Source organism: Heterocephalus glaber, unplaced genomic scaffold, assembly GCF_053883595.1.
Source record: "Heterocephalus glaber isolate CG9 unplaced genomic scaffold, H.glaber_assembly_v1.0 deba00001760, whole genome shotgun sequence".
In the NCBI taxonomy this organism is placed as follows: domain Eukaryota; kingdom Metazoa; phylum Chordata; class Mammalia; order Rodentia; family Bathyergidae; genus Heterocephalus; species Heterocephalus glaber.
The window spans coordinates 6,257,146-6,279,731 of NW_028258457.1; the positions used below are offsets into that span (position 1 = coordinate 6,257,146).

At 52.1% G+C, this 22,586-nt stretch overlaps 1 protein-coding gene and 1 long non-coding RNA gene across 33 annotated transcripts in view; one reads left to right on the plus strand and one right to left on the minus strand.

Moving 5' to 3' along the window:
- Window positions 1–1,133: 1,133 nt before the first annotated feature.
- LOC147821200 (uncharacterized) overlaps window positions 1,134–22,586 on the plus strand; it is a 49,139-nt gene continuing 27,686 nt past the window's right edge. The window contains exon 1 of the long non-coding RNA XR_015447430.1: window positions 1,134–3,020. This is a non-coding gene — a long non-coding RNA (uncharacterized LOC147821200). The remainder of the gene's footprint in view (window positions 3,021–22,586) is intronic.
- Ptprs (protein tyrosine phosphatase receptor type S) overlaps window positions 16,526–22,586 on the minus strand; it is a 76,161-nt gene continuing 70,100 nt past the window's right edge. For all 32 annotated transcript variants that reach the window (XM_021245103.2, XM_021245102.2, XM_087201273.1 and 29 more), the window contains 9 exons: window positions 22,439–22,558; window positions 21,160–21,314; window positions 20,786–21,071; window positions 20,525–20,703; window positions 19,737–19,863; window positions 19,528–19,653; window positions 18,549–18,703; window positions 18,332–18,467; window positions 16,526–17,634 (listed from right to left, as the gene is read on the minus strand). In XM_021245103.2, coding sequence (XP_021100762.2) covers window positions 17,566–17,634; window positions 18,332–18,467; window positions 18,549–18,703; window positions 19,528–19,653; window positions 19,737–19,863; window positions 20,525–20,703; window positions 20,786–21,071; window positions 21,160–21,314; window positions 22,439–22,558 — 1,353 coding nt within the window. In that variant the 3' untranslated portion in view covers window positions 16,526–17,565. The remainder of the gene's footprint in view (window positions 17,635–18,331; window positions 18,468–18,548; window positions 18,704–19,527; window positions 19,654–19,736; window positions 19,864–20,524; window positions 20,704–20,785; window positions 21,072–21,159; window positions 21,315–22,438; window positions 22,559–22,586) is intronic.

Genomic DNA, 22,586 nt, shown 5'->3' on the forward strand with positions numbered 1-22,586 from the left:
GGCTCAAAGCTGGGCTTGGTGGTGCATGCCTGTCACCTCAGCACTCAGGAGGCTGAGGCAGGAGGATTGCCGCAAGTTTGAGGCCAGCCTGGGCTATACTGCCAGACCCTGCCTCAAAACAAAACAGAACAGGGGTGGGGATTTAGCTCAGTGGTTCCGCCGCCTGCCTCGCAAGTGCAAGGACCCAAGTTCGATCCCTGGTACAAAAAAAAACCAACAACAACTTAAAAAGACATTTTTAAGACAAGGTCTTGCTAAGTTGCCCAGGCTGGGCTCAAACTCAAGATCCTCCTGCCTCAGCCTCCCACAGTGCTTGGATGACAGGCCTGCACCACTGGGTCTGACTGGCTCCTTTTCACTGCTGTGTAGTAGTTCAGTGAGAGGTGCCACATTTTCACTTTCTGGGGATGGGTGCCCAGAGTGCAGTTGTGGGATCACATGAAAGCTGTGTGCTCCATTTGTAAAGAGCCTGCTGGGCTGTTTTCCACTCCTGCCAACCAGGGAGGAGAATTTTCCGCATCTGCCCCCATGCTGGGCATTGGCACTGTCCTTGTTGGAGCCACTGTGAGACGTGCAAAGTGGTGACCAGTTCATGTCCCTCAGGGCCTCAGTTTGGAGCAGCTCTTCATGGGCAGCAGATCTTTCTTTTAAACAATGATTGAGTCAGCCACGGTGGCACACATTGGTCATCCCAGCACTTGGGGAGGCTGAGGCAAGAGAGTGGCAAGTTGGAGCTCAGCCTAGTGAGACAGCTTAGTGACTTAGCGAGGCCCTGTCTCAAATTGAAAAATAGGTCTGCCAGGAATTTAGCTCAGTGGTGCTGCTGCCTGCCTTGAAAGTGCAAGGACCCAAGTTTGATCCCCAGTACCAAAAAAGAAAAAGGGCTGGGGATGGAGCTCAGTGTGAAGGCCCTGGGTTCCATCCCCAGGACTAAAAAAAAATAAGTTTACTTTCCCCTAGGGTGGAGATGGAGGGTGACCTACCCAAGGGCCATTCTCCTAAAAGACTACATTTCCCAGCATCCTTTGCAACTAGGACACACACACACACACACACACACACACACACACACACTCTGTGTGTGTGTGTGTGTGAAACATGATTCTGGCTTCTGAGATGCTAGCAGGTTTGTGTGAGATTTCTGGGGAGGCTCCTATAAAGGAAACTGATGCTGTTGGGTTTTGTTTTCTTGTTATTAGTTTGTTTGTTTTTTGAGACAGGGTCTCACTGTAAGTCAGGCTGGCCTTAGACTCACTATGTAACCCAGGCTGGCCTCAAACTCACAGCAATCCTCCTGCTTCAGTCTCCCAAGTGCTGTGATTGCAGCTGTGTGCCACCACGCCTGGCTTTGAATGCCAATGAAAACTGTATCCGTTTTTCATTTTTCTCTGTCTGCTGCCTGGGATGCAAGCATGATGGCTAGAGCTTTATCAGCCACCTTGGATCCTGAGGCCACTTGGAAGGTAAGGGTTACACTCTGTGGAGGGTGGAGACAGAAGAGAAGGAAGCCCTGATGGCTAAGAATGAAGCCAACCAGCCTAGAATTACTCATCTCCAGCTGCCTAGTTTAACTTGTTAGAGCCACTGTTACTCTGGAATTTAGAAAGCCAGGAACAAGGATTTAGGGACATATAGTTTTTGTGGGAGGTGATCCCAGAAACTGGAGTGTGGGAAGGAGCCGATCAGGCTGGAACCCAGGGCCTCTGGCCTGCTAGGTGTGTGCTCACCCCTGAACTGCCCCGTAGCCCTTTTAGATTTTGGGACAGGGTCTGGGCCTCCAGCACAGCAAGAAAAGAAAAGAGAGAGAAAGGCGAGGGGTAAGAAAATGAAGCCCAGGTGTCTGGATTAAGGCCCTGATCACAGAGGCTTCACTGGGGTGTGGAGGGCGTGTCTGTCATGAGGCTTCCGGGGAGGCTGAGGCAGGAGGTTCAAAAGTTTGAGCCCAGGGCCGGGGATTTAGCTCAGTGGTTCTACTGCCTGCACCGAAAGTACAAGGACCTAAATTTGATCCCCGGTACCAAAAAAAAAAAAAGTGTGAGCCCAGCCTGGGCAATTTAGCGAGACCCTGTCTCAAAATAGAAAGGGCTGGGGCTGGGGCTGGGGCTGGGGCTCAGGGCCAAGCCCTTGGCCCACGTGGGGACAGCTCCAGGGCTGCAAAAACAGCAATCAGAAAGAGGCTGGAGGAGCCAGAGCCGAAGCCGGAGCCGCCCTCCACAGCAGACCCTGCAGGGGCTTTGATCTTGGACGTCCGGGCCTTCCAAACCATAGGAAGTGAATTTCTGTTTCTTCTAACTGGGTTCAGGGATTTTGTTACAACAGCACCAACTGGGTGGGAGGCGCTTCATCACCAGGGCCTCTCCACCTGGCCTCCTGCCCCGCCTGGGCCCACCTGCTTCCCACCTTCCTCTGTTCCTCCTCCAGGGCTCAGTTAAAATTGCCTCCCCTGGCCGGGCCTGGTGCCACACGCCTGTCATCCCGGCACTTGGGAGGCCGAACCAGGAGGGTCCCAAGTTCTAATTCAACACGGGCAACTTAGCGAGACCCTATCTCAAAAAATAAAAAGGGCTGGGATGGAACTCAGTGCAAAGGGCCTGGGTTCTATCCCCAGTCCTAGAAAAAAACAAAGCAAAACAATAGCTGCCCCCTCCAGGGAGCCTTGCTGATGATCTCAGGGTCCCTGCTGGGATGGCTGTGTCAGCAAATGTACCCCCCAAAGTTCACGTATCGGTGCTCATCTTCTGCTCAGGCTAATTTTATTAAAGCTCCCAAAGAGAGATGTGTAAATTCATTAGCTCGAATCTAGGACCAGACCCTCCTGGGTACGTGGAGAAATCGCCAGTCGGCTGCGCCCCGTGATAATGAGGGTGAGGCTTCGACAGAATTCTTAATTAAACCCTAATGAGATAAGCAGTTGCTGCTGGCTTGTGGGCCTGGTGCAAGTCTCCCCGCTCTCTGTCCTGGCTGTGATTTATGATTCTCCTCCCTGCAAGATGGTCCCCCCTCATCTTCCCCAAAATATGGTAAGCGTTTAGAGTTTTCTTTTTTTTCTAAATCAGGCATCGTGGTGTAAACCTGTCACCTCTGAGAGGCTGAGGCAGGAGGATATGGAGTTTGAAGGCCTGGGCAACTTAGTGAGCCACTGCCTCAAACTTAAAAGGGCTCGGGTGTAGCTCAGTGGGAGTGCTTGCTTAGTATGAACCGGAAAAAAAAAGCCCCAGACCACAATGGGGAGAAGTTTTCATCCTGGTGGTGGATTAACTAATACACAGGAGGCTGAGGCAGGAGGATCACCTCAAGTTTGGGTCAACCTGGGATACATAGCAAGACCCTGGGTCAACAAACAAAAACAAGTCAGGGACTGGGGGGCAGGGGTTGGAGCGGGTGGCAGGGAGAGAGTGACCGCTCTGCTGCGCTCAGTACCTTGGACTCAGCCCTGGCTGGTGCCCTGGCCCCTGAAGACCTTGGTTGGCTGCTGGGGATAGAACCCAGGGCCTTCGCACTTTTTAATTTTGAGACAAATTGCCAAGTTGCCCAGGCTGGACTTGAACTTGCCTTCCCCCTCCCTCAGCCTCTCCAGTCCTGGAGGACAGGCGTGTGCACTCTTGGTTATTTTAAGGACCCCCCCACCCCACCCCACCCCACCCCCAAGAAGCCTGCCCTGGAGCGTCCTTGCCACTTCGAGGCCATGTTTCCATTGTGACTGGTCTTGCAGCTCCATGGGGCCGCGGGGCGGCATCCGGTCTAAGTGGCGCCTGGCTCTCAGGGGAGATTTTGGTGACAGGAACCAGAGCCGCGTCCGACTGTCTTGTTTTGTTTTGTTTCGTTTTTGGTACCGGGGATCGAACTCGGGACCTTGCGCTTGCGAGGCAGGTGGTGGAACCACTGAGCTAAATCCTCGGCCCCGTATTCTCGTTTTGTTTTGTCGCGTCAGGCCGTCTTAAGGGGAGGGCTCCTGCCTCGCAGAAGGGAGGTCCCGCGGTTTGAGTCCTGGGGCGGCTGGGCTGGGGCCCCCGTGGGTGCTGGGTTTGTCCTTCAGCTCCCCAGCCTTCGGGGACCTCACTGTCCCCGGGTGGGAAACCGACGTCCACAAATAACGGACAGGGAAGCGGAGGCGGAGCCGGGTGCGGGGAGAGTGTACGCAGAGGCCCTGAGACGCACAGCCGAGCCCCCCGGAGCTTCTCGGGGTTAAAGGAGTCATTTGGGGTCATTTGGAAGCCTGAACACTTCAGTGGTTTTCAGTATTTCACAGAGTTGGGCAGCCGTTGCTGTTACCAAATTTCAGTTTTGCCATCACCCTAAAAGGAACCCCCATCCGTCCCCATGAGCTGTCACCCTGGCCCTGGCACCGCCGAGTCCACTTCCTGTCTCTGGGTTCGCCTGTTCCGTGAAGCCCACGCTGGGTCCCCTGTGTCCGTTGCCTCTCCCTGAGCACGGCGTCCTCACGGTGTCACGCCCTCGCTCCTGTCCTGAGTAATCTAACAGGGCGTGGCTGGACTGCACTGGTGCGACCCTCCGTCCCCCGATGGACACACGGTTGGTCCCCATGGGCTGCTGGGGATCATGCTGTGTAGGCATCGCCGAGGCTGCCACACCCTTCTCGGCCTGGCCGTTCTGTGTCCGTCCCCGAGTGCGCCGTGCGCTGTGCGCCTGCTCCCGGCCATCTGCGCGGCTGTGGGGTTCAGGACTCTGTGGCCTGGGAGCCTGCGGGGACTTGGGATGGGAGGCCGGTGGAGGGAAGAAGGGCCGCGAGCTCAGCACAGGACGAAGCGCCCACGTCCTTCCGGGTCTCCATCGCCTTCCCACCGGTCGTCCCCGGGAGCCCTGCAGGGAGGAGGGGGTTAACCTTGGCCGACATCAGGCTGGAACCCGGGGCTAGGCCCCGCCACCCCATTCAGGCTACGCAGCCATGCGTGTGCTGAAAGGGGCGAGCCGCAGCCGTGGCTCAGACAAAGCCTGGGCCCAGCCTTTGTGGGGTCCCTGCCTGCCCTCGGCCCTTTATCTGCCCTGATTGAAATGCAAAGAGAAAAGGAGAATTTCCTGCTCTCGTCCCCTTTTTCTTCTGGATTTTAATGAATTCAGCAGTTATGGGCTGAGCTGGTGAGAAAATGGCTTTCGAGATGTTCTTTTAAAGAACTATTTTAATCTTCAGGCGGATAGGCCCTTGCATTGCACTTTATCCAGCAGGATGTTTCCTCAAGTTTTGCTCATTTTTTTTCTGATTCATGAAAAGAATTTATAAAGCTTTATTTGCTTTACAAGACAGATAACCATAAAAATAAACAGAAAGGAAACAAAATTATGGTAATGAGAGTTTGCTTGCCTGAGGACTTGAACTTGAGGTTAGCCTTCTGTAAAAGAGAGCAAGTTGAGAGGCTGGTAATTTAATGTTTGGTCCTTTAACATTGCTGTATAATATTCCATTTCTTTGTAGACTACTGGTATCCATTTTATGACAGGTAATGTCCCAATAACTCATTGATATTATAAGTAAAAAATGCATTTTAAAAAGTTTTTTTTTGAGACAGGGTCTTGCTATGTAGTCCAGGCTGGCCTTGAACTCACTATGTACCCAAGGCTGGCCTCAAAGTCACCACGATCCTCCTGCCTCAGCCTCCTGAGTGCTGGGATTACAGGTGTGTGCCAACACCCCCGGCCAGAGATGCATTTAGTACCTGACCTGCAGGGCATCTTTTGTCAGCCTGGCTGAACTTTAAGCTGCTCATGTATGTTAGCTCACAGTGGAGTAACATCATCTTACTCAGAATCTGTCTTCCAATAAAGTGTTAAATGTCTCCTAAATTACAGAACGATAAGGCAGAGTGAAAGTCAGAATGATGCTATGGATGCACTTTTGCAATGTTAAGTTGAAGGTGTGGAGTCAAACCACAGTACACCAAGGACCATGGAACCCATTCTGTAACATTCTAACCCCTGTACAAAAACATTCCCAGCATTCATAGTCCCAAGCCAGACAACCCAGATGGCCACTGGCAGCACATCAGATGAATGTAGTCAATGCACACGTGGGAATATTATGTAGCAATGAAGAAGGGTGGACCATAATACCAGAGCCTCCCACAGCTGCGTGTGTGAATCTCATCTCATGATGTGCAGTCAAAGAGGCCAGAACCCACCAGGCACGGTGGTGGACACCTGTAATTGCAGCAACTCAGGAGGTGGAGGTAGGAGAATTGCAAGTTTGAGCCCTCCTGGGCAACTTAGGGAGACCAAGACTCAAGATTTAAAAAACAAAATAGCTGGGGATGTAGCTCAGTGGTTCCGCTGCCTGCCTTGCAAGCGGAAGGTCCCGAGTTTAATCCCTGGTACCAAAAAAAGAATATAAAACAACCAAATAAATAAATAAAAAGGGCTTTTTAATTTTAATTGGGCACAGTCTGCAGCACCCTCACCCCCCTCCGTAACAGTGTCCAGCACTCCCTTGAGCCCCACTGCGTGGATAGAGAAACGGGAAAGCACATTCCCAGCCCGCCTGGGCCCCTTACGCTGATGACATCAAGCTGAGCGAGGACAGGGTGGGCTCCGTCACTCGGCCCTCAAATGCTCTGCTCCTCGGTGGCCCTTTTTCTTTTTGAGGGGGAGGACAAGGGTCTCACTTTGTAGTCCAGGCTGGCCTTAAACTTGCAATGATCCTCTTGCCTCAGCCTCCTGAATCCTGGGATCACAGGCGTGTGCACCACACCAGGCTCCTGTAGACTTTAAACCATTTCTAGATGACTCAGAATACGTGAGACAATGCGAACACTATGGAGATAGTTGGTCTAGTTTTATTTAGGGGATCATGACAAGGAAGAAGGTCCACACACGTTCAGGCCAGGTGCAGTTTTTAAAGAACAGTTTTGATCTGAGCCAGGCACACGCCTGTCATCCCAGCACTTGGGAGGCTGAGGCAGGAGTACTGCAAATCTGAGGCCAGCCTGCACCACACAGCGAGACCTCCATCTCAAAACACTCTTTCTGATCCACTGTTGGTGGAATCTGTGGATACAGAAGAGCAGTTTGCACTCCATACTGTGAACACGTGAATGATGACTCGCCTCTAGTGACCCAAGCCATTTTCTAACTTGACCACAAGTTCCCTGGCGCCCCGTCCTTGAAAGGGGCCTTAAAAAACACGATTAGCTGGGGATGAACCCAGGGCCTATGCCCTGAGCTGCATCCCCAGCCCTTTTAATTTTTATTTTGAGACAGGGTCTCACTAAGTCCCTTGAACTTGAGATCCTCCTGCTTCAGCCTTAGCCTTCTCTAAAACCCTCATTTGTTGGAAGCTTCCTCCCGAATGTCCCTGGCAGTCCCCTCCATGCCGAGAGGACACCTAGGCCATGCAGAGGTGGCTATGCTGCCCTAGGTGTTTCCACCCCACCCTGGTGTCCCGGTCTGGATAGTTCCTGCTCTCAACCTCAGCTCACTCCAGGGGCTGCCCAGTATTTTACAGGAAAACCTGGGCTCCAGCTCAGCTGAGGTCTCCTGATGGGGGGACGCCTCTTGGGGAGGAGGTCACACAGGTGATGTTGGGTCCTTCTTGGGTCACTCGGTCATGGCAGTGAGGGCCAGGTACCCCTTGGAAAGTCCCTGTGGCTGTCAGTTTTCTGTCACTGTAACCAGTACTCCAGAAGACTCACTTACAGGAGGAAAGGTTTATTTGGCTCATGATTTTAGAGGGTTCAGTCCTTGATCACTTGGCCAGGCTGCTCTGAGTGAGGCAGAAGCCATGGCCACAGCACAGGGCCTAGGCCAGAAGAAAGAGGAAGAGACCCTCCTCCCACAATCCCTTGCAAGGCCACCCCCTCCACCCAAGACCACGCCCCCCAATGAGCTCACTTCCTCCCATCAGGCCCTGCCTCTTAAAGGTCTCACCACCTCTCAATATCACCAAGCTGGAAACCAAGCCTTCAACACATAGGCTGTGGGGATATTCCAAGTACAACTGTCCCAATTAATTTATTTTCCCTTCTGTATTTATCAAATAGACTGTAAGGAGATATTTTGAGCCCGTGAGAATATTTTGTTTCTATTATTCAATTTACTATTATTATTAATATTATTTTCTTGCTGGGAATGGTGGTGCATGCCTGTAATCCCAGCACTCAGGAGGCTGAGGCAGGAGGATTGCTGTGAGTTCAAGAACAGCCTGGGGTACATAGTGAGTTCAGGGCCAGACTGAACTACAAACTGAGACCCTGTCTCAAAAAAGCAGAAAAAAAAAATTATTTTCTTTCTTCCTTGTCTCCTCCTTTTCTGAAACATTTATTTCACAACCAACTTATGTCAGGAAATACTTGTGCATATCCTCATGATAAAAATGTGACTCAGCCAGGCATGGTGGTGCATGCCTGTAATTCCAATGACTGGGGAAGCTGAGGCAGGAGGGTCATGAAGTTGGAGGCCACCCTGGGTGAGGTAGTGTTGTGTTGTGGGGTCTTAACAACAGCTGAAACAGGAGGATTTTATTTTTAGGTGTACAGCAGCTCAACAGACTCCTATCCAAAGACTGAGGCCTGAACAAAGGAAGGGCTCCATTTTTATACATGTTGCTGACAGGGTGGGTCTACCTAGCGGTGTATAACAAAGACAATTTGTCAAGCTGTGACAGTTTTGTACCTTAACATATCCCAGTGGCCCAGTCGGGTTAAAAATGGGATGTTATAACAATAGGAGGTTATAAAACTTTACTTCCAGGGCCAAAGTTACTGATTTTATCTGTATTAGAACAAAGAACATTGTTATTTGTATTGCTTAGGTTGGGGAACTTGCATTTTCTTCTAAGTCCTGTTTCAGTAGGGAGTGAGACTGCCTCCAAATAAATAAAAAAGGGGGCCAGGGATTTAGCTCAGTGGTTTCACTGCCTGCTGCACAAGTGCAAGGACCCGAGTTCGATCCCTGGTACCAAACAAAAAAAAAGAAAAGAAAAGAAATAAAAAAGGTGTGGCTGCAGCTCAGTGGTAAGTGGTTGCATAGCATATTTTAAGGCCCTGGTTCCTTTCCTAGCACCACAATAAATGAATAAATAGGTAGATAAAAATTTTAAAACTAAAGACTTAAAAAAATCATTTTTCTCAAATAAGCAGTTGCAATTCAGAGAGGAGGAGTTAGGCTTAGCATAAAGATGAGAAAAAAGCAAATGAGGACTGGGGATTTAGCTCAGTGGTTCCAGTGCCTGCCTCGAAAGCTCAAGGTTCTGAGTTCGATCCCCAGTACCAAAAAAAAAAAGCAAATGAAATGTGTTTGACTTTGGGGGGCAGAGAGGGGTCTGAGTGGCCCCTCCCATCTCATGTTGACACTCAGATGTCATTGTAATAGTATTAAGAGGTGAGGCCTTAGTTGTGTGTGGCCACACGGCTGCCATTCCAGCACTCTGGGAGGCTGAGGCAGGAGGAACACAAGTTCAAGCCTAGCCTGGGCAATTTAGCAAGATCTTATCTTAATGCAAATGAAAACAACCCTGAGATTCCACCTCACCCCAGAAAGAATGGCTGCTATATTAAATCAACCAATAACAAATGCTGGTGGGGCTGTGGGGAAGGAGGAACCCTGCTCCACTGCTGGTGGGAGTGCAGACTGGTGCAACCACTGTGGAAATCAGTATGGAGACACCTCAAAGAACTAGGACTGGAAGTCCCATTTGACCCCACTATTCCACTGCTGGGTATCTTCCCCCCAAAATTAAAAGAATCATACCACAGTGATGTATGTGCACCCATGTTTATAGCAGCACAGTTTGTAATAGCTAAAGCTTGGATGCAGCCCAATTGCCCATCAACTGGAGACTGGATTAAGAAAATGAGTGGGTTTTTTTTTTTATAAAATAGAGTACTACTCAGCCATAAAGAATGAGAAATTAGAGACATTTATAGCCAAATGGATGCCCACTGAGGCCATACTCTTAGTGAAATAAACAGGACACCCATGTGTAAATACTGAATAGTTTCTCTAGTGTGAGAAACTGAAAGTGTAAATAAGGACTAAAAAGTATAATAGATAATGTGAAATAGGAAGAAAAGGGGCAAAGGGGAAGGGGAAGTGGGAAGGGTAGGGGAAAGGAAAGAAGGGAATGGAATTAATATGAGAAAATGAAAAAATGGAAACAAAGTCTCTGTAAATAGGGAGGGATGGAGGGGGTGAAGGGAGGGCAGGGGAATGGGGGAAGAAAAGGGCCAAGATATGTCATGTAAAAGTACAAATTTGCAATGATGAATGTCATTGTATATCCAAAATGTACCCATACAATTAATTTTTTAAAATAGATCCTATCTCAAAAAATAAAAAGGGCTGGGGGTGCAGCTCAGTATGAAGGCCCTGGGTTCAATCCTCAGTGGTGTGAGAAAAAAAAAAGAAAAAAAAAAAAAAAGCAGGGGTAGGGTAGGTGTTCAGAGGTGGTTAGGTCCTGAGGGCCCGGCCCATGTGTGGGTGAGCTGCTGGCCCGGGCTGCTGGAAAATGATGTATTCAGCCTGATTTTTCCCTCTGTCTCACACCTGTTGCTTGTTATGTGACAAAGCGGGAAGACTCTCACGGGATGTTGGCACCATGTCCTGACGGTCCAGCCTTTGGCACCCAGAGCCACAAAAACTTGTGTGCTATGCACCCCGCCTGGAATGTGCTAATCCAGTCAGTGCGCACTGTATCCACTGCACTAGCGAATGCTTTGTCTTTTCCCAGCATGCATCTCACTTCAGGTTCCTGTCTTTCTGCGCCGGCGAGGGTCTCTAGAATACGTGGGGTGGTTGTTGTGATCTTGGGCGTTCCTTGCCTCATTTCTCAGTACAGTGGGCGTGATTCTGTGACTTGAGGATACACTGACTATGGCTTTTGGCCACATACAGCGCACTAGCTGTTTAATAAAGTTTTATTGCAACACAGCCACAACCACTCATTTGAAGATGACTGCATAGTCGATTAGTTGTCTGCAAAGCCTAAAATATTTACTACCTGCCCCCCCCCCCCGTTCCCCTTTTCATCCTCCCTTCCCCTCCTCTTCTTTCTGGCTGGAGAGGAAACCCGGCCCCACTCATGCTAGACAAGTGCTCACCACTGAGCCCAACCCTGACCCTGACCCCCAGGCCTACTCTGATTCTTTACAGAATAAATCCACCACGTTTTCTTTTAAAGTTTTAATTTTATCAAGTTAATACAACAAGCTATGGGCATTTCTTTATCTGGTTACTTTACTGTATTTCTAAATTTAAAAATTGTTTTGAAGGTTATATTCTCCTATTGACGTATTATTTTATTCTGCTTTAGTGCTGATATAATGGACATCATATACCTAATCCCCAATTTAAAAGCAAGTAAAACTCTCCACCTCTATTTGAATTTACCTGTACACTTTATTTACTACATTCCTTTTCCTTCTGCCCAGAAGGAATAATTACCCTGAATTTACTTAAAGATGTGTTTTTCTAAGAGTTTTACAGTTTTAGCCTTTACATTTGGGTTTCTGAGCTACAGTGCGTTAATTGCCCCCTGTGGTGTTAATTAGTTGCTTTCCTGTGGCTGGAACAAAATACCCCAGACCATAAGGAGGAGGTGTCAATTCCGTGGTCCATGCTGGGCCAGCTCCCAGGCAGCACAGCAGGAGAGGGCGGGGGCGGGGGAGGCGGTGGGGGGGGGGCTCCACCATGGCAGCCAGGAGGTAGGGCCCGGGGAGGAGCTGGGGACACAACACAGCCAGGCAGGGGATTTCCTCCATGACCGCCTCTTCCATTTCCTGACAGCATGTTCAGCTACCAGACGCAGCCACTGATGATCCATGGATGTGCATGGCAGTCCGTGATCCAGTGACCTTCCACACCCATGAGGCTTTGGGGAAAATTTTAGTTCTAAACCATAAAATGGTTTGAGGTAGGGATCAACTCCCTTTTTTACATTCAGTGGTTCCAACACTACCCCCTCTTATTTGTTTTTGTTTTTTGATTGTTTGGGTTTAGGTTTTTTTGGTACTGGGGATTGAACTTGGGACCTTGTGCTTTCAAGGCAGGTGGCGGAACCACTGAGCTAAATCCCCGGGCCTATGTTTTTGTTTTTTGAGACAGGATCTCACTATGTAGCCCAGGCTGGCCTTGAACTCATGGCAATCCTCCTGCCTCAGCCTCCTGAGTGCTAGGATTACAGGTGTGCACGACAACACCCGTCTTTCTTCAGCTCTGCTTGTTGAATAGATTCTTCTTTGAATAGTCTTGACATTATTATCAAGTCACTTGGCTGTAGATCTGTGGGTGTAATTCTGGCTTCTCATTTCTGACCCACTCTATACCAGTAGCAATGTGTTTGTAGTAAATTTAGATATTGGGAAGTGTGAGTTTTCCAATGTTGTTACTCTTTTTCAGTGATTTGGGTTATCTGGATTCCCTTGCAATCCATATAAATTTGAGGGTTGGCTTTTCTTTTTTGGTACCGGGGATCAAACTTGGGTCCTTGTGCTTGCACAGCAGGCAGCGAAACCACTGAGCTAAATCCCCAGCCCTGAGGGTTGGCTTTTCTATTTCTGGGGAAATATAGTCATTGTGTTTTGGTAGGGATCACACTGAATCATAAATGATGTTCAGTAGTATTGCTGTATAGATAAGTATTTGCTGCTAATATATTTGCTCCCAGCTAACATATATGTTTTGTTTGTCTTTAAATATTTGGCCGGGGATGTAGCTCAGTGGTGCTGTGCCTGCCTCACAGGTGCAAGGTCCTCAGTTTGATCCCCAGTACCAAAAGAAAAAATAAAAATTCAATAATGGAATTATACTATAACTTTCTTCTTGTGCCTACTTGTTTTCCTCAGTGTATTTCTGAGCTTCATCCATAGTGTAATGCTTAGTTCAAATTCCTTCATGTTTATGGCTTTGCAGTGTTCCCTGGTGTGACTACATCATACACAGTTCTTTATAGACTTGGCTGCTGATGGATATACAAGTTGGTTCCAACTTTTGAAACAACAGCTAATGCTGCTGCAGCAAACGTGAGTGCTCTCCTTGGACAACCCAGCCAGTCTCTCTAAGGGTGCATCTGGGAAGCCAATGGCTGGGTCAAAAAGTTACACAGCCTCAATTTACTGGAGACTGGCCACTTGTTCCCAAATGATTAATTCTGTCTCATTCTGATGCAATGAGTAGATTTTCTAAGATTGAACCATCCTTGAATTCTTTCACTCCTTCCTTATGGAGTTGGTGTAGAGAAGAATGTTGTCTCAGAGCAAGTTGAACTTAGAATGAACTCTGGGGAAACGTTGCCAGCAACAGCAGATGTTCTCTCGAATTCGAGAACATCCAGGGAGCATTGCATGCGATGCTCCCTCTTGTTCCAGGAACCTTGACACCCAAGGGTGTGAGTATTCTGTTCTGGGAAAGCTCAAGATTAGATATGAAAACTTTCATTTATTTCTAAAAAACAGCCTCAAGGCCTTGGTTGTAATCGCTCACGCTTCTCATGCTCGCATTGTGCAGTGCTTCAATAAAAGACATGGGCAACAGAGGCAAGCTGCTGTTTTCCCTTGGAAGCTGCAGCCCTCTGCTCGTCCACTTAACTGCATTCTCATGGTCTGACTCTTCTTCAAGTCCCAAACAACTCCAACAAGTTGGAACATCTGTTAGAGACGTGAGGTTTGCATTGCCAGGATTTCCTTGGGTTCTAGGCATGAAGCAGGGTGTGCTTTTTAAATTCTTGTGGTTGGGTATCCCTGTGCCCTTGGGGCTCTGTTTTATCCTCTACAATCTGAAATAGCTCACCAAGGACACACATCGTATTTTCTTTGAAGATCGGACAAAACTCAGCCAGGTGTGGCGCATACCTGTCATCCCAGCTCTTGGGAGGCTGAGCCAGGAGGATTGCCAGGAGTTCGAGGCCAGCCTGTGCTGCATAGTGAGACCTTGTCTCAAAAAACAAAAACCAGGCCTGGGGATTTAGCTCAGTGGTGCCACCACCTGCCTTGCAAATGCAAGGTCCCGAGTTCAATCCCTGGTACTGCAAAAAAACAAAACAAACAGAAACAACCCCACAAAACAACAAAAACCAAAAAACTTGCAGTGATGTGGATTTGAGGAGCTAAAGGTCATCATCGATGTATAATTTGCCTGCACTGTGGTTAGTTTGGGCAGCCACATGTCGATCTTCCCCAGTAGTCTGACGTATGCATGATTCTATTAAACACAGCTTGGACAGGATGTTCTTTCCTGATTTGGATTAAATGAGATTGTGTGAGCCAAGCATGCATAAATTCTCAACTTGGTCATGTCCATGGCTGACACAGGCACCTCCTCTTCCAGGCTGCCTTTGAGTCAATCCCCATCTGCTGTCACGTACCTGTACAACAGGGCAGAAGCTCACACACAATGGTCATAATGGCTTCCCCTGAAGATCGCTTCTGGTCAGGGGGGCAAAGTGGACCCTACTTAGATACTACAGCCCTGTGACCTCAGGTTTGGCTAGAGGGATGGACATGAGGCTCAGGCAGCCTAGAAAAGGGAAATAAGACATAACTTCTTAGAGGAGCTTTTTGTACTGGGCCTTGAGGGTTAAGTAGGAGTTCCTTGGGCAGAATAGCCTGTTGGTAAGGTCTTAGATGATTCACAAGGACCTGGCTCAGGCTAGTACAGTAATCCCTCAGTTCACAAACACTTGTGAACAATTTGGTTTACAAACAGGAGTGTTCAGCAAAACTTTTTGTTCTGCATCAAGTGACAAATATGACCACGGCCATCTTCCCCAGTATTGTGGAACAAATTAAGTTCACGAACTGAGGGACCAGTTTGTCTTCTCTGTATTTTTCTGGAGGTTGAACTCAGTGGGTACTGAAGGTCTTACTAAGTTCCCCATGCTAGCCTCAAATTTGTGATCCTCCTGCCTCAGCCTCCCAGTATCTGGGATTACATGTGTGCCCCATCATGCTGGACTCTTTTCTTTGTGTCATGTGTACCATTGAGAGGTGTCCTTCTGTTGCAGACTTAGAGGTTATGAATATCATTCCAACATGACTCTCCATCTTTTCCTCTCTTCGTGGTCTACCCTTCCCACTGCTGCACTGGAAAGTGAGGGAGGTTCCTCACGCCAGCTCTGCCGCCTCTCACGGTCCCTCCTTTTCTAGTCAGTTTCATTCTTGACCACTTCAATACTTTGGTGGCACACACCTGTAATCTCAGCACTCGGGAGGCTGAGGCAGGAGGATCACTGTGAGTTTGACGCCAGCCTGGGCCTACATAGCCAGACACTGTCTCAAAAGAAAAAAGAAAAAGAAAAGCTGAGCGTGGTGGCACACAGATCATTCTAGCACTGGAAAAGCTGAGGCAGGAGGATCACACATTTGAGCCCAGCCTGAGCAACGTGATGACTCAGCGAGCCCGTCTCAAAACGAAAAATACAAAGGGCTGGGGATTGAGCTCAGCATGAAGGCCCCGGGTTCCATCCTCAGCACTGCAAAAATAAAGAATAGTGGGCTGGGGATTTAGCTCAGTGGTTCCGCCGCCTGCTGTGCAAGTCCAAGGACCCGAGTTTGATCCCGGGTACAAACAAAAAACCAAAAAAAAAAGAATAGTAAAATAGATCAAAGTCCACAATGAGCCTTCCTCTACTTTTCTGATGTTCTGCACCTGCTCTTTTCTCCAGATTGTGTTGCCTAAGATTCATCTACTACTGTTTTCGAACGTTTTTTATTTTTTTTGGTACCGGGGATCAAACTCGGGTCCTTGTGCTTGCGAGGCAGGTAGTGGCACCAGCGAGCTAAATCCCCGGATCAACGTTTTTGATCTTGTTAATGCAAAAGGACCACTTCAGATGCCCACTCAATTCTGACTTTCATCTGTTTCTTGTTCATTTGGGTTTATCCTGTTCTTTCAGAGCTATTTGAATTGGACCTTGACTCATTTAATATTTTCAAAACTTGTTTTATTATCAGTTGTATCCAAAGGTATGACTTTTCTTCTGAATATACCTTTGGCCGCACTGCAGGGGCTTCATGACATTCATTTTGGATTTCTGGTTTTCCTTTTGGTTTGTCTGGAAGCAGGATCTAAGTGTCTGAGTTGCCTGGGCTGGGCTTGAACTCAAGAACCTCCTGCCTCAGCCTCACAAATCTGCCAGTGCCAATTTTGACACCTATTTCATCTGTGGTTAGGGTTATTTAGGTCTAATTTTTTTTTTGGTACTGGGGGTCGAACTCAGGTCCCTGCGCTTGCGAGGCAGGCGGTGGAACCACTGAGCTAAATCCCCGGTGCTAGGACTAGTTTTTGATGCCTTGCTCTGCTGGTGTTTGAAGGGTGCCCCCTCAGGACGGTGCTTCCACGAAGCCCCTGCTGTGCTCACTGCGCTAGCCTGCTGTCCCGGTCCCGACAGGAGGTGCAGACTCAGGGTGCAGTGCCCTCTAGCCCCAGCCCGTGCTGGTTCGGCTGTGGTTCTGCTCCAGGGTGGCCCAGGCTGTCCCCTCCCCATGGCCTGTGTCCCCAGGGCTCCCTGGAGAAGGCAGTGGCACTCACGGTGCTTGGCACTGGGCTCATGATGCGCTGAGGGCTTAAGAACGACTCCACAGGGCCGGGTCGGACGATCTCCCTTTAATACAAAGTTGGTTTATCTACATACAGAGGTGGGAAACCACCCAGCTGTTTCCGTTTGAATAAAGTGTTGAAAGCAACGGCAGATCTGCTCTTATACAAAGAGAAAAATCCTGGCGGGGCCGGGGTCCCTGGGTCAGGGACCCCGACCCCGCCATGCTAGGTGCCCTCCGGGTGCTCAGGCCGGTGGGGACAGGGCCGAGTCCCGTGCTGCCCCACCCTCAGGACCATACTTGATATGTCTGAAAATCTAATTAAAAAACAGTAGGGGGCAAAAAAGGAAGAATAGAAACCAGGAAGAAAAGGACATCTCATTCTTACGTGGGCAGGGGGGCCAGGTCAGGCACAGCTTGCGACATGGGAGGAAAAACAAAACACAGGAGAGCCAGCTGAAGGAACCTTGGTGGGTCAGGCCCAAGTTCTCGACTGACTCATGGATCACAGAGGACGTGTTCTACCGTGAAAAAATAGACTGTCTTTGAACAGAATATGAAAAGCAAAGTCATTCTTTTTTAAAGTCCTTGACTGGCAAGTCTTTTTTTTGTTGTTGTTTTTTCTTCTTTTAAAAAAAATGGAAAAAAAATACACTATTTAAAAAAAAAAAAAAAAAAGGAAATGTCACCAGATACAGTTACACTGAGAGGGTAAAAAGAAAGCGGAGTTCTGCCCATGCCCCTGCCCGGCCCAGCACCCCAGGCTGGGGACAGAAAGGGGCTCCGGCCGACCTGGGAGGACAGGGCGGTGGTGGCCGGCGCCCGCCCTTTGGGGTCCAAGAGTCCCCGACTGCACGCCGCCTCCCCACCCGAGTCTGGGTTTGGAATCACAAGGAAACAGGAATGTTCCGAGTACGTGATGCTGGCGGCCAGGCCAGGGCCTGCCGCGTTGGCCGGGCCTTGTGGGGGGCTCGGGAGGCCACTTTGTCCCGGGGACCCCGTAGCCGCCGCCGCAGCCTGTGTGCCCAGCCGCGGGGTCTGCTCAGCGCAGCTGCACGGGGGCTTCTGGGCCGGGGACCTCATGGCTTTATGTTGCATAGTGGTCAAAGCTGCCGAGGTACTCCAGCGATGCCTGGTAGCAGAACTGGTACTCATCCTGTGGGGACAGCATGGTGGCTGTCAGGGCCTCCCTCACTCTAAGCTCTCCCAGGGCTTCCTGGGGCTCCGGGAGTAGCCAAGCACCCAGGCTGTTCCCGCTCTCTCGTCAGGTTGCTCTGTTTTCACACAGGCAGGGACCCCCAAAACACCCTCTGCTCCCCCTTCAGACCAGGCTGCTCAGCTGGCCCCGCCCCAGCTAGGGTCAGTGGTCCAGCTCAGGCCCCAGACATGGACTCATCACAGCCACCGGGAACTTGGTCCCTGGGGAGTCCCTTCTACCCTGGGCCTCAGTTTCCCCATCTGTAGAGCAGACAGTGATGTGACTTAAGATCTGTGGTCCAGGGTAGGGTTTTTGGTGGAACCACAAAGTCACATGACTTTGGGCAGTGGACTCATCTCCGTCCACACCAGAGGGCACTTTTGGCCTTTAGACCCGAAGTCAAAAGTGTTGACTTAGCTAGGCACACGCCTGTGATCCCAGCACCCTGGCAGGCCGAGGCAGGTGGACTGCAAATTCGAGACCAGCCTGGGCGACTCTGTGACCCAGCAAGACCAGTCTCAAAAACGAAAACACGAAAGGGCTGGAGATGTCACTCAGTGTGAAGGCCGCAGCTCAATCCCCAGTATTGCGAAATATCAAAGTAGACTCATCCCTTCCGGCCCAGGAGGGGCAGCCCTGGGGTCGGCGTCCATACCTCCGTCTGCACCATGGCCGGCCGCTGGGTGCGCAGCATCTTCACGGTCTGGAAGATGTCCACCACGCCCTCGTAGCGCATGCGCTCCAGCACGATGCTCAGCGTGATAAACACGCCTGTCCTGCCCACGCCAGCGCTGCGGGCAGGGGGCACGTGTCAGGGTGGGCTGTCCCCACCCCCGTCCGCCCCATCCCGGCCCCGCCCGGGCCCGCCGCACCTGCAGTGCACGGAGATGGGGCCGTCCTGGCCGAACTGCTCCTTGGTCTTGTGCACCTGGCCGATGAAGTCGATGAAGCCCTCGCCCGACTTGGGCACGCCCTGCTCTGGCCAGTCCGTGAACTGGAACTGTCGCACGGTGCGAGACTGGCCGTCCTGGGGACAGAGGCCGTGTCACCGCCACGGTGCCGTCCGCGTGCTCAGCCCCACCCCGTCCTCACTGCCCGGGGCGCCCTGGGCGGGACTCAGTGCCACTCTGCCCTCCACCTCAATGCCCAGCGCCAGCCCAGCTGCCCTGGCATCTCATCTATCACCCTCTCCCTGGCCCTCCCCACGCCGGCCTGGACAGCTCCTCCTCCAGCCCCGTGGTCCCGATGCCCGCCTCCCGCCACCCCTCCTGTCCCCAGGCTGGGGACTCTGGGCCCCGCGGTGGCTAAACACCGCCCTTCACCCTGTGGCCAGGTTCTGCCCGCTGCTGCCCCACCTCCTGCTGCGCTGAGTGGTCTCCATCTACTGGTGTCCTTCTGTGTGTGGGTGCTGGGGACCAAACCCCGAGAGGACTGAGCTATGTCCCCAGCCCTTCACTCTCTCTCTCTCTCTCTCTCTCTCTCTCTCTCTCTTTTTGGTACCAGGGATCGAACTCGGCTCCTTGCACTTGCAGTGCAGGTGGCAGAACCACTGAGCTAAATCCCCGGCCCAGCCCTTCTCATTTTTAAAACTCTCAGGCAAGCTGCCCAGACTCCTGTCAAACCTGCAATCTTCCTGCCTCAGTCTCCCGCGGCACTGGGGTGACAGGTGTGTGCCACTGTGCCCAGCGTTTATCAATGTCACCCAATCTCCTGTCACCCACCCTGCGCTCCCCATGGCCACTGATTGCCCCCACAACACTGACCTTGGCCCCGGGGGCCCCTCCCCTGACATCACCACTCCCCATCACATCCGGGCCCTTGCTGTGGCCCCTCCCCGCCCCAGCCTCTCACCCGGGCGTCCGTGACCTTGAACTCGCGGAGGATGTACTGCGGCATGTTGTACTCCGCCATCGGGTCCACCACAAAGTACTGGTAGCGGGCAGAGCGCTCGGCCGGCCAGTACTGGTGACATTTTTCCTGTTGGAGGGTGGTGGCCATGGTCAGCCCTTGTCTGAGTCCTGACCCAGGCCCAGCTCTGCCCTCCCTGGCCCCTGGCTCACCCGGCCCATCTCCCGAAGCTTGGTCAGCATCACCACAATGGTGGAGTTGTTTTCCCACAGCATGCGCCAGAAGTCCTCCGTGGTCTCCGCCAGCGGCCCCTGTGTGGCGATGTAGGCCTTCTGCTGCCTGTGGGGGGAGGTGTGTGAGCCCAGGGCCAGCAGGGAGGCCCGGTGGGTAGGGGCCATACCAGGACTCCATAATGGCTGCCACTGCACCAGCTTATCTCCCAATAGTCCCACTAGGCATGGGGAATCCACCAGCCTCAGGAGTTCAGACTCCTTGAGGCAGCTACAAGATGATTCCTACCTTCTTCCACCTCTCTCCCATGCCATTAAACTACTTCGTTATTTTCGAGGCCAAGATCCATTCTACCCTTGGGCCTTTGCACACTGTCCCTTTTGCTCCAGAATGCTTCCCTAGGCCAGAGCTTCTCAATCTCTGTGATGTGCACAATAGGGGTCATATGTCTAGGCACTGTAGGATGCTCGGCAGAATCCCAGGAACCCACCCCTCAGTTTCACGAACGGTCCCTCACCCCAACTCCCATCGTGACACGGAAAATGTCCCAATGCTGCCAAATGTCCAGGTGGCAACCAAAATGGCCCAAGGGGGACACCCTGATGGAGCAGGCTGGAAGGAGCCACATTGTGGACAGCAGCTATCAGTTAAATACACAGCTAGTGCCTCCTGCCATCTGCCCTGTGTCTCCTGCCATACTGGAGGCCCCTTCAGGGCAAGGCTGGGGTCGTCTGTGTGTGGGGGGCCCTGGACTCCCCAGGCGTGGGACCTGTAGCCGTCGATGAAGCTGGCGTTGATGTAGTCAGAGCCCTCCACACCACGGATGGGCTGCAGGCACACACGGGTGCTCTCGTAGGGCATGATGTTCACCAGGCGGTTCTTGAACTTGTTGCAGGGCAAATTGGCGCTGATGAACCGCGACGTGTGTGCCTTGGAGTTGGCCAGCCGCTGTGGGGAGAGGGCGTGGTCAGGGGTGGGGCGTGGTCAGGGGCGGGGCGGTGACCAGGGGCGGGGCGGTGGCCACTGGCACCTTGAACTCCAGCTCCATGCCGGTGACGTGCTCCCCAGGCTCGGCCTGCGCCAGCTTTTGGATGTACGAGTAGAGGCTGCGCGCGGGGACCTCGGTGCTGCCGCAGCCCACGGCCTCGAGCAGCGCCTCATGGATGAAGCTGTACTGGTCCTCGGTCTGCACCATGTAGTTGCGCTGAGAGCGCATGAGCGTCACGTGGCCGTACACGTCCACCGTCTTCTCGGGCCGCACGCGCTCCAGCATGGCGTCGATGACGATGAAGCAGCCGGTGCGGCCCACGCCGGCGCTGTGGGGACAGTGGGTCAGGGGCTGTGGGAGGGGCCACGCAGGATGGGGACAGGAAGGGGCCGGGGGCGGGGACGGGGCGGCCGTACCTGCAGTGGACCACGACGGGGCCGGCATCGGGCGGGTTGCAGGTCTTGACGCGGCGCAGGAAGGCCAGGAAAGGTGTTGGGTACTCGGGAACCCCGTGATCCGGCCACGCTGTGAACTGGAACTGGCGGACCTCGCGCTTCTCACTGGAGCCGTTCTAGGAACCAGGGACGGCACCTGTCACCTGTGCGCTCACGGCAGGGATGCGAACCCCTAGTTCAGCCCACAGACCCACAGTCCTGAGCGCAATTCGGGTTTCCTGCCCCCCCAGGGCCAACCTGTCCCCAACCCACTATTCCCAGTGGGCAGTGGCTCTGTCCCTCTGGGGCTGTGGCCACAACCTGGGAGTCACTGTGACTCCCTCCCCTCCCTGTACATCACCCAACACCATTCCTCTGTCCAAGTGGGACCCAGGGCCTCCCCCTCTGCCCTCCATGGCTCCCACCTCCTTGGGCCAAAGCCCAAGTCCTCCCTGCAGCCCACAGGGCCCTGCACGGCCACCCCACCGGTCCCCTCCCTGGCTCTCCACCTCCCTCTTTGCCCCAGCTACACCGGCTCCTCCTGCTCCTGCACTGGGCTCTGATCTGCCCCAGGGCCTTTGCACAGCTGTCTTCTGCCTGGACACCATCCCTCCAGGTCTGCCCTGGCTCCCTCCTTAACCTTTTTGTGCTGTCTAACACACATATTGTTCTGCTCCTCTGCTAATTTTTCTCCTTCCACACATTGAGTTGCTGTCACTGCGTGTATTTGTCTTATGTCTCATCTACTAGATTATGAGCCCCAAGAGGGAAGGGCCCTTTGTCCCTGCCGTGTCTCGGTGCCCAGGCTGGGCTGCGACAGCATGTCAATTTCTGTGCATAAAGAGACTGGGGTTCCTACCTCCCCCTGTTCACCTGCTCAGGGTTCTTGGCATTTGGGCCAGGCAGGTGTGTGACGCTGAGACCAGTATGGGTGTCAGGGACACACAGTGGAGCCAAGGCAGACCCTGTCCCCACTGTGGGAGAACTGCACTAACTCAAGCACCAGTGCAAAGGGGATAGCAGCCATCAGTTAAATATAGGTCCCAAGATTCCCTCCACCCTTCCCTGACTGCTTAGCCCAGCCAGGGCGGGTGATGCCGGAGGGTGGGAGGGCAGGGAGTCTGGGTGCCGTCTGTCTTCTGTGGTGCCTGGACACAGCAGGGCCCTGCCTGAGCCTGTTTCCCACCCAGGAGGCAGGCAGCCCAGGGGACCTGCTCTGTTCTTTCTGGGCAGAGAACCCCCCCGCGCCCCGGCTGCCCACCTTGTGCAAGGAGAAGGTCCTCACGCAGAAGGTGGCCAGCTCGATGGTGTCCAGCAGGGTGACCTGGATGAAGCCGTAGGTCTCTGTGCCCCGGTTGGGCCAGTACTGGTCACATTTGATCTGCACCACATAGGAGAAAGGGGGTCAG